The 17,990-nt window shown below is 46.8% G+C and overlaps 1 protein-coding gene across 7 annotated transcripts in view; it reads left to right on the plus strand.

Annotated features, from left to right (window-relative positions):
• Nucleotides 1-17,990, plus strand: part of LOC125644845 (aldehyde oxidase 2-like) — a 113,223-nt gene that overhangs the window by 4,723 nt on the left and 90,510 nt on the right. For 3 of the 7 annotated variants that reach the window (XM_075118058.1, XM_075118057.1, XM_075118059.1), the window contains exons 1-6: nucleotides 299-1,041; nucleotides 5,043-5,139; nucleotides 6,127-6,235; nucleotides 7,480-7,606; nucleotides 8,950-9,011; nucleotides 10,716-10,802. In XM_075118058.1, coding sequence (XP_074974159.1) covers nucleotides 924-1,041; nucleotides 5,043-5,139; nucleotides 6,127-6,235; nucleotides 7,480-7,606; nucleotides 8,950-9,011; nucleotides 10,716-10,802 — 600 coding nt within the window. In that variant the 5' untranslated portion in view covers nucleotides 299-923. Of the gene's footprint in view, nucleotides 1-298; nucleotides 1,042-5,042; nucleotides 5,140-6,126; nucleotides 6,236-7,479; nucleotides 7,607-8,949; nucleotides 9,012-10,715; nucleotides 10,803-17,990 lie in introns of those variants that run through there. The other 4 variants (XM_075118054.1, XM_075118055.1, XM_075118056.1 and 1 more) reach the window with 3 other exon arrangements.

Here is a 17,990-nt window from a genome sequence, read left to right on the forward strand (position 1 = left end):
TTCTATTTTTTATTAAAAGTTTTCTTGTAAAAACTGAATGCTTTTTCATTGTTCTCAGATCCAAGGGTTTGGGTCTGTGGTCACCTATGCAAATTGGTGAGGCTTTTTTATCCAACATTTCCCAGGAAAGGGGGGGGGTGCAAGTGTTGGGAGGATTGTTCATTGTTCTTAAGATCCAAGGGTCTGGGTCTGTAGTCACCTAGGCAAATTGGTGAGGCTTTTTACCAAACCTTGTCCAGGAAGTGGGGTGCAAGGTTTTGGGAAGTATTTTGGGGGGAAGGACGCGTCCAAACAGCTCTTCCCCAGTAACCAGTATTAGTTTGGTGGTGGTAGCGGCCAGTCCAAGGACAACGGGTGTAATATTTTGTACCTTGGGGAAGTTTTGACCTAAGCTGGTAAAGATAAGCTTAGGAGGTTTTTCATGCAGGTCCCCACATCTGTACCCTAGAGTTCAGAGTGGGGGAGGAACCTTGACAACCTCTATGGAGTGAGGCGAGCAAAAGAGCCCCAAACTGTGTCCTTTACCTGCACAACTCTATGGCTTTGAAAATATGGGCCCTGATTCTGTTCTCACCCCCATTTTCTTTACACAATTGTACCTCTTTTGACTGAAGTGGAGCTACTCCTGATTTACACTGGTATAATCAATTGCAGGATCAGGCTCAAGGGTTCTTGTCTTCATGTGCCCTTTCACAAGCCTCTGTTACTGCTCACCTTCACCTCACTGTGAACCTTCTAGTGCTCCTGGAACATAGTTATTTTTATTACTTCTTTAGCTGTCAATACAAGACTGAGTTTGCTGTTGTCAAATACATTCACATGTCTACAGATTATGATCAAATGAAAGGAACATGCCATAACACAAACATTAATATTAATATTAATACCCAGTCAAAGCATTTCAGAAAGGCCAGGTAATCCCAATGGGAAAATTGCAATACATCTCAATAATGTATAATCTCTTATTTCACTTCCTACTGCAGATAATAGAGCAAAATGCAGACCCTGAAAAATTGCTGCTGTTTTACCTGAGAAAGGGACGTATCCTTTTGGGGTGGGGGTTGCCTTTGAATGGTATAATCCTACAATAGACTAACATTCCCTTTCTTCCCCATCCCCTCCCAAGTTAAAGGGGGTGTTTTGGAGCTCAAGGCAGCCAGAAAGCAACGTGGAAAACAGCCAACTGATCTTGCATTTATTTCTGGCAAGGCAATGGGCTACATGTGCAATATTTGAGCTAATTATATGCAGAGAAGGTTTCTTCTTAGTACATACAAGCATTTCTATAGAACTTAATGTATTCATTAGCAAAAACAATCAAAATTCTTCATTACAGCTCCAAAAACCTGTAAAAAAAATCCTTTCAAAATGTTATTAATTAATAACAATATAATAGTTAAGGAAAGTAATAAGGAGCTACTACAATGTCAAGCAATTCAGTTAGGCCCTGATCCGCCAAGACTTTCACATGTGCTTATTTTTATGTCAATGGGACTACTCATAGAGCCAGATCCTCCACTGAAGTCAGTGGAGTTCTGGCAATTTATGCCAGCTGTTTATTGGCCCCAGGGTGCGTAAAATGAATCAGATGCCTTTGCAGATCAGAGCCTTAAACTGTAGATGGTAGAAAGAGAGTGAAATGACACTAAAGGCTACTGAGAAATAGCTCATTAGCCTGCAGTTGTGGGAGCAAATGACAGCAGACGAAGGGCATGAGGTAATCATTTTTTATCTTTTCACTGGCATGTTCCCAATCATTTACAATTTCCATATTAATATATTTCATATACTTCTTGTTCAGCCAATCGGTAAGACAAACAAGTTTGTTTACATTTATGGGAGATAATGCTGCCTGCTTCTTATTTACAGTGTCACCTGAAAGTGAGAACAGGCATTCGCATAGCGCTGTTGCAAGGTATTTATGTGCCAGATATGCTAAACATTCATATGCCCCTTCATACTTTGACCACCATTCCAGAGGACATGCTTCCATGCTGAATGTAAATGGGTATTCTGTTAGTGTTTAACAGTGTGATTAAAACTGCAATTAATCATGACTATATTTTTTAATTTTGCGGTTATTGTTTTGTGATCTGGTGATTATTATTTTTAATTGACAGCCCTAGTGTTTTCCCTTTGTAAGAACTTATGTCTATCGTTATAAGGCAAGTTTTCTAATCCTTTATCATTCTTGTGGCTCTTCTCAACCCTCTCCAAGTTATCAACATCATCCTTGAATTGTGAGAACCATAACTGGACACAGTATTCCAGCAACGGTTGCACCATGCCAAATACAGAGGTGAAATAACCTCTCTACTCCTACTCAAGATTCACCTGTTCATTCATAACAGGATCAGATTAGCCCTTTTGGCCACTGTATTGCACTAGGAGCTCATGTTCAGCTGATTATCCATCACCACCACCAAATCTTTTTCAGTGCTTCCCAGAATAGTTCCCCATCCTGCAAGTATGGTCTGCATTCTTCGATTATAGGTCACGTGCTAGTTACAAGTGGGAATATGAAAGTGGATGAGAATTAACCTGAGCCTAGAGGGATCTAAAAAGTTGACAAATGCAGATGGAAGATGCAGTCTAACACATCTGAGCCAAGTGAGTCCAACACACACACACAGACTGGAAGACAAAGTTGGTAATCAGTAACTCTGAAAGAGCTAGGAATGAGAGGAGACTAGCCAATTATATAAAATTTTGCGGAGTGGTGTGGCACCAAAAGAAAGTGGTCAGTGCAATTTGAGGCTGCAGATATGGAGGCCTTGTATCAAGGAACAAAGTGGTGAGGGGCCTCGTGTACAGAGCTCTGGTGACTGCTCCTGGAATATTGGGTTCAGTGCTGGGTACCATATTGAGAGAAAGATACTGACAATTTACAAACAAAAACAAAAAAAGGCAACACAAACACATAGAGGTCTGGTGGGATTGATTTAAGAGATGTTAAAGAGGGAAAATACATATCATTTTTCCAAGCAATAACAGGATGACCATGTACAAGAATCTGAAGGATATTATAGACAGGACTGGTAGTGCCACTTATTATTATTAAGGTTGCCCAATACTTCCCATTATTAGACCCAGTTTTTAGTTGCTTGTAACTTAGCCAAATTTTAACCATTTGGGCTGAAATTTTCCATATCAGAAGTCTGCCTCAGGCAGAACTTTATGTAAAATTTCAGCCAAAATGGGCCTGCCATTTCTGAGAATGAGTCTAGAGAAGAATACATTGGTTTGCCCATGTTAAAAAATTCTTGCAGCCTTTTCTTTGAGAAGTTCTAGTGCCCCCATGCTTTGGAGCCAGAACTTGACATTTGATCAGAGGATGGCCTTTGCATCAGAGATGTGTCTTTTGCCATTCTTGCAAAATTCCACCCAAATTTGGCTAATACATAAGCATTTGAAAATTTGCAGTTTGCATTTGCTCTGTAGAGACTTCTTAGATTTTAGCATTTAAATTTCCCAAACGTTGCATCCACGCTGAGCATGTTCCAGTTGGGACCTCAGAAGGACTTTCCCTACATCTCAGCTCTGGGCTGCTGTAGGCTGCGCCGGGTCTGCATCTGGACACTTGGATGAGAGCAGGGAACCCATCTCTCCTGTTCTTTAAATGGCTGCCCTCCTTCCCTTGGCATGGAGGAAGAAACTGCTCAGTTTGAATGCTGAAGGGTCAGGTGTCAGCACTGTACGGGGAGTAGACTGGGACAAGAAACCTGAGGGGAGGGGACAGATGTAAACTGGGACTGGAGAGTGGAAGAGGGGAGAGGGAAACTGGGAGTTAGGATGACAGGGAGACTGGCAATGACTAGAAAAGGACACTGAGACTGGGATGAGGAGCAGTGGGGGGAGACTGCAACTGGCTGAGCAAAGAGACTGTGTGTGGGAGCCAGTGAGGGAAAGAGGTGCAGGAGTCTGGGAGCCAGTTGGCTGGACAGGGAACACTGAGATCAAATGGGAATCAGGGTGCAGGGAAAGATGTGGGACTGGCTGGGCAAAGAGACTGGGATAAGGAGCCAGTGACAAGGGAGACTGAGATTGGACATGGAGCCCAGGGAGGGAGATTAGGACTGGGAGCCACTGGGGACAAGGATCACGGTTGGGGTCAGGGAGAGACTGGAGGCCAGGATTGGGGAGAGAGAGGGACTGGATGAGGAGCCTGGAGTGGGAAGCCTGGGACTAGCTGGGCAAAGAGACTGGGATGGGAAGCCTGAGGAGTGAAGACTGGGACTGGCTAAGTGAGGAAAACGGGCCTGGGACAGGGAGCCAAGGGCTGAAAGAGGGACGGGTCAGAGGGGATGTGGTGAACAATGCTGTAACTGAAGGCAACTTTAATTCTGGCATTTCCTAACTTCTGAGCGCTTGTCTTTGTAATCCTAACATCGTTCTTTTATAACGGGTGTGTGGGTGTGTGTGTAACAATTACCAAAGGTGCTCAGGGAGGTGGTAGAAACACCACTTAGGGGAGAGTAATCTAAACTAAACTGAATGCAGCCATAGACAATATGCCCTAGAGAACAGCTTTATACTGGGTGAGTGAACAAGTTTCCCATTTCTGCATTCTCTTCTAACTTTCAGCCATCTCTTGAACCCAAACCATGAAGTTTTGGCTAACTTTAACATTCTTCTGGCGCCCTTTTGCCCATCATAGCAACAGCAAAGCCAACACAGTAAAAGCTATTGTGTGTTGTGGCATTGCTTTCAGGCAGTGGAGAATCCAGGGTGTTACAAGGGAATTATGGACTGGATGTTACTGGTAATTCAGATGTGATAAACTGTAGGTGGCTGTGACCAGCCTGGTTGCTGCGATATTCTGCTTGTTGGAATTTACAGTTCGAGTTCCAGCTGCCATTCACCTAATATCTAATCTCTGGAGCTGGCTGGTCACTGAATGAAACAGATGGAATTTTCCTCCACCTTTGCATGCTCCAGTAAATTGAGGGGAACTTTGCGGGGCTGGCCGGGGGGGAGAGAAAAACACCACAGCAACAACATTGAGAACCAGCAACTTTCTTCCTTAACTGCTGCATTTGCAGTTCGTCTCTCAGGAACGAAATATAGCTGTGGAATAGGTGGCTGTGGAGCCTGCACCGTGATGATCTCTACATATGAACCAACTTCCAAGAAGATAATGTATCCTTTAAGATAAGATTTGGGGTGGAATTTTCTCAAATGCCTCAGTGAGTGAATTTCTGTATGTTTTGCACCCACTGAGGCACTTTTGAAATCACACCCTTGGAAGCTATAACTTATTGTTCATAGAAAACCATTGTTAATTGGGAAGACAGTTGTTTGAGTGTTTTGTTTTTTCTTTTAATTTAGGTTTATATTCTTGGGTCCTGGCAGATACTTGAAATCTTTTTACTTTACCTTTTAACATGTTTTATGTGCATGGAAAACTGAGTCACACAAAAGGGACGATTACAAGTGTGACTTTAAATCCCACTCAAGAAACTTGAAATCTTCCTGCTCAAGAAACATTTATTTATTCAGAGACTGGAAACCAAATATTTCCTTGACTGGGGGATCTTTATTTTATGCAGTTACAGCAGCCCTTGTAGCAGCTTCTGGAAAGTTGGGACTCTTGCTTGGATTGGACTAGGATTTGTTTCCCTAGATAAATCCTTAGTCAATTTTCACATAGTTCTTATTCAACACTCACTGTTTTCAGTGATGTACAAAGTAACTAACACAATAAGTTAGCCCTGCATGGTGTAGGCCATAGCAGGCTTCACAGTGGGTTGTGCTTTTTGCCTCTCCCCATCTTTGGGAGCTCTGCTCCTTTAGTAAAGTTGCACCCACCAGTATCAGGTCTGAGTCTGGCCCTTGGGTTTTTGTACTATATGTTGTATTACAAGTTAATTAATAAAAACTCCTTAAAAGTGAGACTTCTGTTTCCTGTGTGTGTTCAGAATACACACAATATTGAGACGAGAGTGCTGAGTTATGTACAACTGCTTCTCAGAAACATAACTTTCCCCAGCCATCACCATGCTGTTTAACTCCCGCCGTTCTCCACTAGACTGAATGTAATCTCCACCTGTGCTTCCTTCCTCATGGCCCTGCACCACAGAGTACTATGCTATTTCAAATGCCACAATTCTCCTTTACGTTCCCAAGGCATTATCCTGCCAACTCCTGTCTCTTACCCATATGCTCGCTGCACGGCTCTGCTGTCACCACTGTGGAAGGTGTTGGAAGCAAAAAAACGAGGGTTCATCCAATTCAGGTGAGAACCTGCTGTAATTGGTAGGGCAAGATTTGGGGATCTTTCCTTTCCTATACTCTGGCCATATCTGCCATGAGGTTTTGGCTTGTGATCAAGTTTGGTGGTTCTTTGCACTAGACAATCGCTCTAAGGAAACAGGCTCCGTATCCTGGCTCTTCCTAATCACAGCTTAGAGATGAACTCCCAGCTGAATCGCCAAACCAAACTCTGACCTGGGGGAGGTTGTCCCACCCCTAGTTTCTTCTCTAGCACTAAAGATACCCCAAAAGATGAGAATCAGTTCTGAAAAGGCCCCCTCAGGATAAACCTGGAACTGTAAAATGATACACCAAAGTGAGTAAGGGATGTCCACCATGAGCAGGTCCTGCTGATTATTATAACAAAAACAGCACTATGTAAAGAGCCAGATTGTCACTGGCCCTTGTGTGGGCATACAGGAGAGAGCATTGGGTAAATAAGGAGCTCCCGCTATTTGCAGGGCTCAGGTACAATTGCAGTCTCCAAAGCACACGGACTGCTCCCAGCTAGTGCCATGTGGAAAACTAACCCACCAGAAGGGGCTCAGGAAAGGCAGAGAGCATCACCCTGCTCCTTTCTGTGCACCAGGTGGCACACTGGGCCAGCTGCATGCTCCTAAGGGATGGATCCCTATAAGACCTAGGAAGATAAGGATTAGATTAGACAGTGGATCATACATACTCTCTGTATTTTGGGGCGCTCTCTTGGATTAGTGCAGCTCCCCCTCCCCTAACTCAGGCCTGTACTTTAAAGGCACAATCTGACCCTAGTAAGTTTTAAAACCTTTTTAAAATGATTTTTCTCTTTCACGCGTAATCTTGTTTCCTTAGTGCCTAAATTATGGGAATGTTCCCTAGGTGCTCCTCTCTCCTCCCAAAGCCCTAATTTGTTAGCTATTCTGTGCTCTGTCCTTCATGCCTGTAGAAATTTACAGAAGGCTGATCACTGTGCTGACAGGTCTTGTCCCCATTCTGCTCCCACTTACACCTGGGAACCCCATTGATATTGCTGGGGTTGCCCATGGATAACGGAGAGTCTATAGTGATCCTTTTTTTTTCAATCAGATAACTGCACTCAGTCTCTTACATTTTAGTGATAATGCTGTAACATTCCAAATGCTGCAGCTCCTAACTTTAACACTGTAAGCAAGATGCATCTGTAGATAGCTGTAAGGCAAATCAGTGAAGCTATATTTTGAAAGCCGGGCCTATTCTGTTCTGTTCCAGGAAAGGCTGGCCAAGTGCCATGGCTCTCAGTGTGGCTTCTGCACCCCTGGAATGGTGATGTCCATGTATGCTTTGCTGAGAAACCACCCTGACCCCTCAATGGAGCAGATAACTGCAGCTCTGGATGGTAGGTTTACTTTTACAAGTAGTAAACTTTAGGAGGTAAAATAAGAAGCCAAGTATGGGTGTTTTTTACATGCCACATAAGATGCAAGATGTGATTTGACTGAAAGACCAGAGGAAAATATTTCAGAATCACATAAAGTCTGTGGGATTCCTAAATACTATATTTGATTATATCTCACTAAATCAATTCCCTGTCATGGCAGGGGGCTCAGGCATGGTGCACCTTGCTCCCTCCTGTTCTCTGCCTGTGGGACACAACGTTTAGTCACCTGAGAGCCGTAATACTTTTCTAATCCAGTTTAATGGGCTCCGCACAGAGATAACAGGGTAGGGGTGGTGGCCTGTGATATGCAGGAAATCAGACTCAATGATCAGGTTATCCCTTCTGGCCTTAAACTCAATGACTCTAGGTGGGATTTTCAAAAGCACTTATTGATTTCATCGGGAGCAGAGTTAGGTCAATGCTGAGCACTTTGGAAAACCCCACCCATTGGACCAATTTTGCTCTTGCACCAGTTCTACACCAGTATAACAGCGCTGAGTGACTCCTGAACAACTTGGGTGGCATGGAGAATCAGGTCCTTCGCTTGGGCTGCCTGCCAGCAAAATGAAATCCTGAGTTCTCCCGGGTACAGATTTCTATAGGCACTTCTCACTCAGGAAAACAGCTCACACTGACATGGCTGGGTTTAGCCTATTAAAATACTGAGTTTATTTCCTCATTGAGAAAACCTTTGCACCATATGTTACACTCATAATTCAAACACCCTTTTTAGTCCCAAACCTCTACCAACTTCCCACTCCCCAGAAACATATACCCAAGCCGAGTTGTGACCCTGTAAAGAAAGAAGAGTCCAGAGGCTTCATGAAGTGCCCATGCAACTTCTCTATTGCTATTGATTTCACATAGAGGGCGCTCGGATAGTACAGTGATGGATGTCAGGATAAAACCCTGAGATAGAGAGTTTGTTTGGATTTCATTGAAGGAAATCCAGATGCATTAATAATAGCATAGTATATCTTCTTGGATGATTTACATAATTTCTATAGTGATATAAATTACATTAATTAAATCATTATTATTAGAGATGGGCCTGATCTGCAATTCTTGGATTTGGCTCCCAATCAGAGCATTCCCCCTGTTCAAGAGGCTTTGACTCTTCTGTGGTTCTGGTTCAGCCCATTGGAGAACCAAGAGCCAAGTCTGGTTTTGGATCCAAATTTCCCCAAGTATAGGTGTGTTCAGATGTGAGGGTTTGCTTCAGGGCCATTTCTAATTGTACTGATATTAATAATTATTCTTCCATTGTTCCTTATGATTAATGATATTATTGTTTATTTCAGGTAATTTGTGCCGTTGCACTGGATACAGACCAATAATAGACACCTACAAGTCTTTTGCAGGGGTAGGTAGAAAGACAAACAGATCAACATTTTCAAAAGTATCCACTAATTTTGAGTGTTCAGTTTCTGGAAGCCCAACTAAGGCCAGCTTTTCAGAATTGCTCTGCTCCCATTTAAGCACAAAGAGAACTGGCCAGATTTGCAGAAAAACTAAGTCCACATTTGGTGCTCAGCTCTTTTGGAAATCTGGCCATAAGAGTCACAAAGCAACTGGGTGCTGACCACTTTGGAAAACCTGGCCCTTATTTAAGTGCCTAAATGGAAGCTGATCTTATTTGAAAATCTGGATCCAATTGGGTGTGCCGAGCCATTGAAAATCTGGCTTTCTGCTCTTTTGAAAATGTGGGCCCTTAGGAGTCTCTTTTTAAGCAGTGCTGAGCACTTGTAGCTCCCACTGACTTGAGTTTTAGATGCTCAGGACCTCAGAAAATCAGGCCTCGAGGCATCCAAAATACATGGCCTGAAGATGTAGGTGGTTGTGATGGTTATGATCTGCCTTGACAGTCTCTGCTACCCTTATTCTTGTCATAAATAAGGCTTTAATCATGCCAAATCTTAAGTGTGTGTTTCACTTTAAGTTAAGTGTGTAATCAAGTCTTTGGAGAATCATGGCGCAAATTGTTTACATGTTGCCTTGCCAACAAACTAGTGTCTCTCAGCCCCAGTCTTGCGTGACCACAGATAATCTTGTCTCTCTCACCAACAGAAGTTGGTCCAATAAAAGATACTACCTCTCCCAGCTTGTCTTTCAGAAATACTGACTGTGTTGAAACTATGATTATTATTCAGTGCAAGTGTAGACCATTAGGATATAGCCAGTCTGTGTGCTGTATGTGTTATATCATAACTACTGAAAAATCATTATCCAGACTTGCTGTTGAGTGAGTGTCTTACATTTATTCTCAACTGATTGAAACGTGCCATGTTTCTCATCTGTTAAGAGAAGCCAGAGATCACCAGGCCAGCAATGATGACATAGAGTATTATATCTGAGTTACAAGGAGAATAACAACAAAGGGGAAATCAAATGAACATATTTTGGTTTTCTCCCCTGCAACAGGTGACTTTGCACATCTGTATAGTTACAGATCCTCCATATAGTCACCGCTCCACTGACCATATCTCCACCCTATCTTGGGCCCATCCCTCCTTGAAAACTCAGCTGTACATTGGTATACACAGTGGTAAGGAAAACACTGCGTAGCCTGTTCCTGGCTGGGAGATCATACCCAAGTCACAGAGCTGTGTCCCTTCCACTACCTTCAAAGCTGTCCATGAGTCCAATCGGAGCTATAAACACAAAAAGGATAAACTAGGAATCTGTCCAACTTTCTCATAGCAGAACAATTTCAGCCACTTCCACACAGTCCTTCTCCAATGCACTCAATAATCCTTTGCACCAGCTTCTGATCTGCTTCAGGAGTCTGATTCCCTCACTGAGGTCAGCTGGAGTTTTTCCAATGACTTCAAGGGGAGCTGGACTTGGCCCACCTCCTGCAGTGCTTTAAAGGGGACACAGCAAGAATAGTCACCCTGGATCATGGGTAGCTCCTGAACCAGTTTCAAGTGACTGGACAAATCTGCTTTAATGTAGGTAGAAATATATATATATATATATATATATATGCAAATGTGTATTTTAAAAGAAATCACATTTCAATGCAGTCGTATCTAGAGTATTACAGAACGGGGTATTATTTCTTTAGGAAACAGCATGTTGTCAACTGAGAGGAACAGGGCAATGTTGCCTGGACAAAGAAGATGTGTGCTCATCTTCTGACAAGGGAAATCAGGTGCGTTATGGTCTTTTTAAAATTACTTTCTGTTTCATAGTAAAGTTTGTAGTGAATGAACATCTTTGAGCTGTTGTAGCTGGTGCCACATTTTCATCCGGTGGTATCTATAAAGTATGGATGGGTAAAGAGTTCTATTAACTCTGTCTGCCTGTCTTAGGTATTTCTAAGGCATCTATGACCATGATATCTAAGCTCCAAATGTGGTGCATCCCTACATTGCAATTGGGAACCATGATTACAATTACAGCATGTGTAGACATGGCCAAGATAATTTTGATCTAAGATTAAAGCTAGCTCCAGGATGTGTACATTGGCTACAATCATACTACCTCATTGCTGCATAGCTATACCCATAATTATATTCAAACCAGAGAATTTGAAAGGGCTTCTCTCCACCTCCCCATGATTTCAGGGTGTTTTGTTTTATGTGGAAGGAAATCGCTGTTTGGGGAAGTCTGCATCAAAGAGGTGAGTTTTAGCTTCTGATCTGAGCACACATAAGGTAGGGCTGCATTGACCTCCCTTCGGTAAGGAGATACAGAGCCGAGGACAGGGGTGCTGGAACAGTTTCTAGCTCATTGGCACTGCTTAATAAATAATGAGAGATGTTATTTAAAGATTGTTTTATTCTTGCTTTGACTAGAAAAGGCATTGTATAAAACCAAAACCCTGGCTCAGTCTTTTAGTGTTTATTCTGGCAAAACTGCCATTGACATCAGTGGGAGATTTCTCTGAGTAAGAATTGCAGGATTTGGCTATCTGTTATCTATGTTACATCTCAGAGTGTAGATGACTGTACAGTATGTAGTTTCACATTTAATTTGCACTTGTGGCAACTGGAGTAACTGAAGAAATATAAAGATTCTCCAAATCAAACTCTACAAAAATAAAATACTTCTCTAAACTAAACATTCTTCTTCGAATGCTTGCTCATGTCCATTCCATAGTAGGTGTGTGTGCTCTCCACATGCACCGGTGCCGGATGTTTTTCCCTTAGCAGTATCCGTAGGGGACTGGCTCTGGCGCCCTCTGGAGTGGTGCCTGCATGGCGTGGTATAAGGGGCGCCATTGGCTCCCCCCACCTCAGTTCCTTCTTGCCACCAGTGACAGTGCTGGAACGTCCATTGCTTCGGCTAGCGCTGATTGTTCTCTGTTCTTGCAAACTTTGCAGAACCTATAGTTTAGTTGTATATAGTTTAATAGTTAAATTAGTCACCTTTAGTAGTAGTTCTTAAAGCTTCGTTAGTCCCCAGCTGGACTTAGCTGGGGGTCGGGGCATGCCCTGGTCCCCAGGCTTCAAGCCCTGCAATTGCTGCAAGCGGCCCATGCCCACCAGCGATCCCCATAGTAGCTGTCTTAGGTGCTTGGGCGAGGGGCATATAAGCAACAAGTGTCGTATTTGCAAGTCCTTAAAACCCAGGACTAAAAACGAGTGTGACAACCATCTTAGAGCGCTCCTGATGGAGTCAGCACTCTCCAGCACCAGAGCAAAGGTCCGACTTGGCACCAAGTAGCACAGCGTCAGTGCGGAGTGCCCCACCGGCGCTGTCAATAAGCCAGCACTGTTCCCCCTCCACAGCTCTGGCCAAGAAGCCGAAGAAGACTGTGAGGGGACAATATCCTACTTTCCACAAGGGAAAGGAGAGGGCTAGGGGCAAGCCAAGACCCGCGATGGGCAGTTCAATGCTCCATCCAGAAAGTCAGGCCCCAGCTCAAGGTGAGCGGTGCAGCCCATCCCATATCTTGCCTGCATCCCCGGATAGCGACACAGGCTTCTGTCAACTTCAAGTCCTGTTGATGCCCGAAGCCCTGCAGGCAGTTCAGGAAATCCTGATGCTCCCAGTGCCACCCACACCAATTCTGGCAGTACCCAGGTCTTGGAGTAAACCCACCTTGGGATCTCCCTATATGTCCCCGCCTCAGCGGCACCATTCCCTATCGCGAGGGACGTCCCGCCACCACTTGCCCGCCCAAAGCCATCATGCTTCAGAGCCAGAGAAGCAGGCTCAGCAGAGCCCCTTTTGGTCCCTGGACCTTGGGCACCAACAGCGGGATTCAAAGCATACCTCGCCAGTAGCTGGGCATAGACCCACCGGGACATGCGCCTCCCAGCAGGAGCACCAAGACTGACCCCTTGCATCACCAAGAGCTCGGTGCAGATCCCAGGACCGATCAGGGGACCGAAGCCACCGGTCATCAGCCTGCCGCTGTCGATCTCCAAGATGGGGATCACCGTATTTGGGAAGATCCTCCCGGCAACCAGCTCGTGATAGCTCCTGGTCCCGCTCAATGTCCCGGTACCAGTCCGGTAGTGTAAGGCGTGGATCGCCAGTTTTCCGATGCTGATCCGCCAAACACCATTGCTCCCCATGGCCCTGACCAAGACTTTCATCTCTCTCGGACAGGTCTACCTCCTGGTGCAGCAACCGGCACCAGTCAGATAACAGCTGCCACTCCGCCTGATCCTGGTCACCAGGTAGCAACCACTCCAACTACAGCTCCAGCATGGAGCAGGATTCCCTGACTGCGGGACAGCCTCCGATGCCTGCGGTGCCGCCTACATCATTGGCACCAAAACCTGTCTCGTGGCCCCAAGCGCAGTGGCTGGTGTGTACCCATGGAACCCTTGGGGGTTCACCCAACCTTCCCAAGCTGCCCACTCAGTGTTGGGAGCCTCGGACAGGCCAGTGGTCTCGACATCCCAACCCTCTCCAGTGCTTGACACTTCGGCAGGAAAGACCCCACAGGTCCAGGAGGACCCAGGAGATCAGCCTGCTGGACCACCAATGGTCGTAGAGGTTCCAGCGGTACCAGCATCATCCTCATCGTCGCCTGATGAGGTTATCATGGAGCTCCCTCACCCAGTTCCTCAGGATGACGCTAAGGCGCACCAGGAACTATTGAAGAGGGTCACATCTAATCTGGGACTTCAGTCTGAGGAATTAGAGGAGCCTTTGGACTCCTTGTTTGATGTCCTCTGCTCCTTGGCCCCTGCCAGGGTGGCTTTACCCCTTCATGAAGGAGTATCGAAAATTACCACTGCCCTGTGGCAGACTCCCTCCTCCTTGGCCCCCAACTCCAAAAGGGCCGAGCGCAAGTACTTTGTGCCAACCAAGGGGCATCAATACTTATATTCCCACTTGGCTCCCAATTCCCTGGTGGTCGAGGCAGTTAACCACAGGGAGAGGCAAGGACAACCAGGGGCTACCCCTAAAATTAAAGACTCAAGGAGGCTGGATCTTTTTGGACACAAAGTTTATTTGTCTTCCAGTCTGCAACTGAGTGTGGCCAATCACCATGCCCTCCTGCTACCATTTCAACACGTGGCAGGCCATGGCCAAGTTTGAGGCTTCGCTTTCTGAAGGGTCTAGGAAGGAATTCTGGGTGATCCTCGAGGAGGGCATGGCTGTGGCCAGAGTGGCCCTCCAGGCAGCTTCAGATGTGGTGGACTCTGCTGCCCGCACCATGGCTTCCATCATCTCCATGCAGCGGGCTTCCTGGCTGCTCCTCTCTGGCTTGGCCACCGAGGCTCAGCAGTTGATACGGGACCTCCAACAGCCAGGCGCTATTTGCAGAGTAGACAGACAGCAAGCTGCATGGGTTAAAGGACTCCCGTGCCACCCTGAAAACTCTGGGGCTTTACGTCCCAGGCTTGGCATGTAAGCAGTTCAAACCACAACAGCCTCAGGGACAAGGGAGCCAGCCTCAGCAGGACCCACCTCACAAGAAGGCCAAGCTACAAGTGCTGTCCGAGCCACCCTCCGCACGCTCTGCTGAGTCAGGCTCCACCCGAAACAAGCAGGGCACCAAGTGATCATTCTGAGGGTGCACCCAAGGGCAACCAACAAGACTATACACGGGCTCCATCTTCCCCATTTTCTTCCAGCCGCCTTTCCTTTTTCCTCCCTGCATGGACCGCTATAATCTTGGACTGCTGGGTCCTGAACACGGTGGCACAGGGTTATACCCTCCAGTTTCTTTCTACTCCCCCCACCCTCAAACCCTCTTCCCCATCCCTCTTCAGGGACCCTTTTCAAGAGAGTCTCCTCACACAGGAGGTTTAAGGGTTACTGTAGCTGGGTGCGGTGGAGGAGGTTCCTCCCAAGTATAGGAACAAAGGTTTTTATTCTCAATACTTTTTAATCCCAAAGGCCAAGGGCAGTCTACGGCCCATTCTGGACCTGCAAGACCTCAACAAGTACCTAAAGAAGCTGAAGTTCCCCATGGTCTCCCTGGCCTCTATTATCCCTCTCTGGATCCGGGAGACTGGTACACCGCCCTCAACTTGAAGGACACATACTTCCACATAGCGATCTTTCTGGACACAGACGCTTCCTCCAATTTACAGTGGGACCCAAACACTACCAGTTTGCAGTCCTCCCATTTGGCCTGGCGACAGCACCAACGGTGTTTACCAAGCGCATGTCAGAGGTGACTGCTTATCTCAGGCATCCGGGAATCCAAATCTATCTGTATCTCGATGACTGGCTGGTCAAAGGCAACTCCAGGTCTCAAGTCCAAGAGGATGTTGTGGTGCTGCAAGCCACGTGCCACTCCCTGGGCCTTCTAGTAAACTACAAAAAGTCTACGTGAGTTTCGGTGCAAAGGATAGAGTTAATCGGAGCAGTGCTCCACTCGACCTGCACCAGAGCATTGCTGCCACTAGAAAGATTCCAGACTTTGGACCTCATCGTGGTATCCATTGAGTTGGTATCGGACACCTCAGATCTGAGCTGGGGTGCACACCTTGGCGATCTCCAGACGCAGGGTATCTGGTCCCTGGAGGAGATGATGTTACACATAAACGTCAAAGAGCTCAGAGCGGTTCTCTTGGCATGCAGAGTCTTTTTACCTCACCTGTTGGCCAGGGTGGTGAGAGTCCTGATGGACAACACGGCCTCGATGTGCTACATCAACAGGCAAGGGGGAGCATGCTCATCAACTCTGCCAAGAGGCACTCTGTCTTTGGGACTTCTGCATCAGCCACGAAATCCATCTGGAAGCTTGTCACCTCTCTGGCATCAAGAACACACTAGTGGATCACCTCAGCAGGGACTTCTCTCACCACTCGTGGTTGCTCCACTCAGAGGTATCCTGCATGATCTTCCAGAGGTGGGGAACTCCCCAAGTGGACCTGTTCGCCACCAGGCAAAACAGGAAATGCCATCAGTTCTGTTCTCGGCAAGGTCTTGGCAAGGACTCCCTCTCTGATACCTTCCTCCTGTTGTGGCAGGGAGTGTTTCCTCTGATTCCTCTCATCAGCAGGGTCCTTGGGGGGAGGGATAGCTCAGTGGTTTGAGCATTGGCCTGCTAAACCCAGGGTTGTGAGATCAATCCTTGAGGGGGCCATTTCGGGATCTGGGCCAAAAATTGGGGCTTGGTCCTGCTTTGAGCAGGGGGTTGGACTAGATGACCGCCTGAGGTCCCTTCCAACCCTGACATTCTATGATTCCTAGCAAAGATCAAGAGAGACACAGCACAGGTTATCATGATTGCCCTGGTGTGGCCTCATCAGCACTGGTTCGGCACACTGATGAACCTGGCAGAGGCCCCTCCCCTCCCCGGTCACAGGACCACGGCTGGCTCTTACACCCCAACCTCATGTCCCTCTACCTCTCGGCGTGGATGCTGTGTGACTGAATCCACAGGAGCAGACCTTCTCGGATTAGGTCCAGCGGGTCCTCCTGGGAAGTAGGAAGCCCTCAACCAGACTGACTTACCTGGCCAAGTGGACAAGGTTTTCCTGCTGGGTGTCCAGGAGTGGCATCTCGCCCTCGCACTCTTCCATACAGTCTATCTTAGACTATCTGCTTCGTCTGAGGAACCAGGGCTTGGCACACTCTTCCATTAGAGTGCATCTCACGGCTATCTCCACTTTTCACCCACCGATCCAGGGCCAGCCGGTATTTTCTCATGACATGACGGTCAGATTCTTGAGAGGCCTCGACAGACTCTTCCTGCAGGCTATGGACTCCTGTCCTGCAGTGGGATCTCAACTTGATCCTCTCTAGGCTCATGGGCCCGCCCTTTGAGCCGCTGGGTTCCTGCTCCATTTTCCACCTGTCATGGAAGGTTGCTTTCTTGGTGGCAGTGACATCAGCGAGGCGAGTCTCTGAGGTTAAACCCTTGACCTCAGAACCACTGTACCCAGTCTTCTACAAAGACAAGATTCAGCTGAGGTCTGACCCCGCCTTCCTGCCGAAAGTGGTATCTACCTTCCATATGAACCAGGACATCTTCCTCCCGGTGTTCTGTCCCAAACTGCACAAGACCAGTGGAGAGAGGCATCTTCATGCACTGGATGTCCAAAGGGCCTTGCCGTTTTACCTAGAGCATACCAAGCCTTTCCGTAAATCAACTCAGCTCTTCATCACCACAGTGGATAGGATGAAGGGCTTTCCGGTGTCCTCGCAGAGGATTTCCAACTGGATCACCTGTTGCATATGGACCTGTTACGATCTGGCATGGGTCCCGCTGCCGCCAATTGTCAGAGCCCTCTCAACTACAGCTCAGGCATCCTCAGTGGCCTTCCTGGTGCACATCCCTATCCAGGACATCTGTAGAGTAGCGACATGGTCCTCTGTCCACACATTCACAGGGCATTATGCCATCACTCAGCAGGTCAGAGACGGGGCTGTCTTGCAATCTACATGTCTGTGAATTCCTACCCACCTCCAGGGGTATTGCTTGGGAGTCAACTAATATGGAATGGACATGAGCAAGCACTCGTAGAAGAAAAGACAGTTGCCTTTTCCGTAACTGGTGTTCTTTGAGCTGTGTTGCTCAAGTCCATTCCATGACACGTCCTCCTTCTCCACGGTCGGAGTTTCCAACAAGAAGGAACTGAGGGTGGGGGGAGCTGGCAGCGCCCCTTATACCACACCATGCGGGCGCCACTCCAACGCCAGAGCCAGTCACCTGTGGATACTGCTAAGGGAAAAACTTCCAGCACCGGTGCATGTGGTGAGCACACCCACCTAATATGAAATGGACATGAACAACACATCTCGAAGAACACCAGTTATGGAAAAGGTAACTGTCTTATCCTCAGTGGTGCAGCAGAAGGAAAGGGGGACCTTTAGGTTTTACAGTGAGGAAATTCAAGGCTGTGGTGGTTCTATGCGTTGTTACAGCACCTTTAAGATCTGGACAGTGGCAGTCAGGGTTGAACCTGGGACTGCCAGG

The sequence above is a fragment of the Caretta caretta genome, chromosome 11 (genome assembly GCF_965140235.1).
Source record: "Caretta caretta isolate rCarCar2 chromosome 11, rCarCar1.hap1, whole genome shotgun sequence".
Classification (NCBI taxonomy): domain Eukaryota; kingdom Metazoa; phylum Chordata; order Testudines; family Cheloniidae; genus Caretta; species Caretta caretta.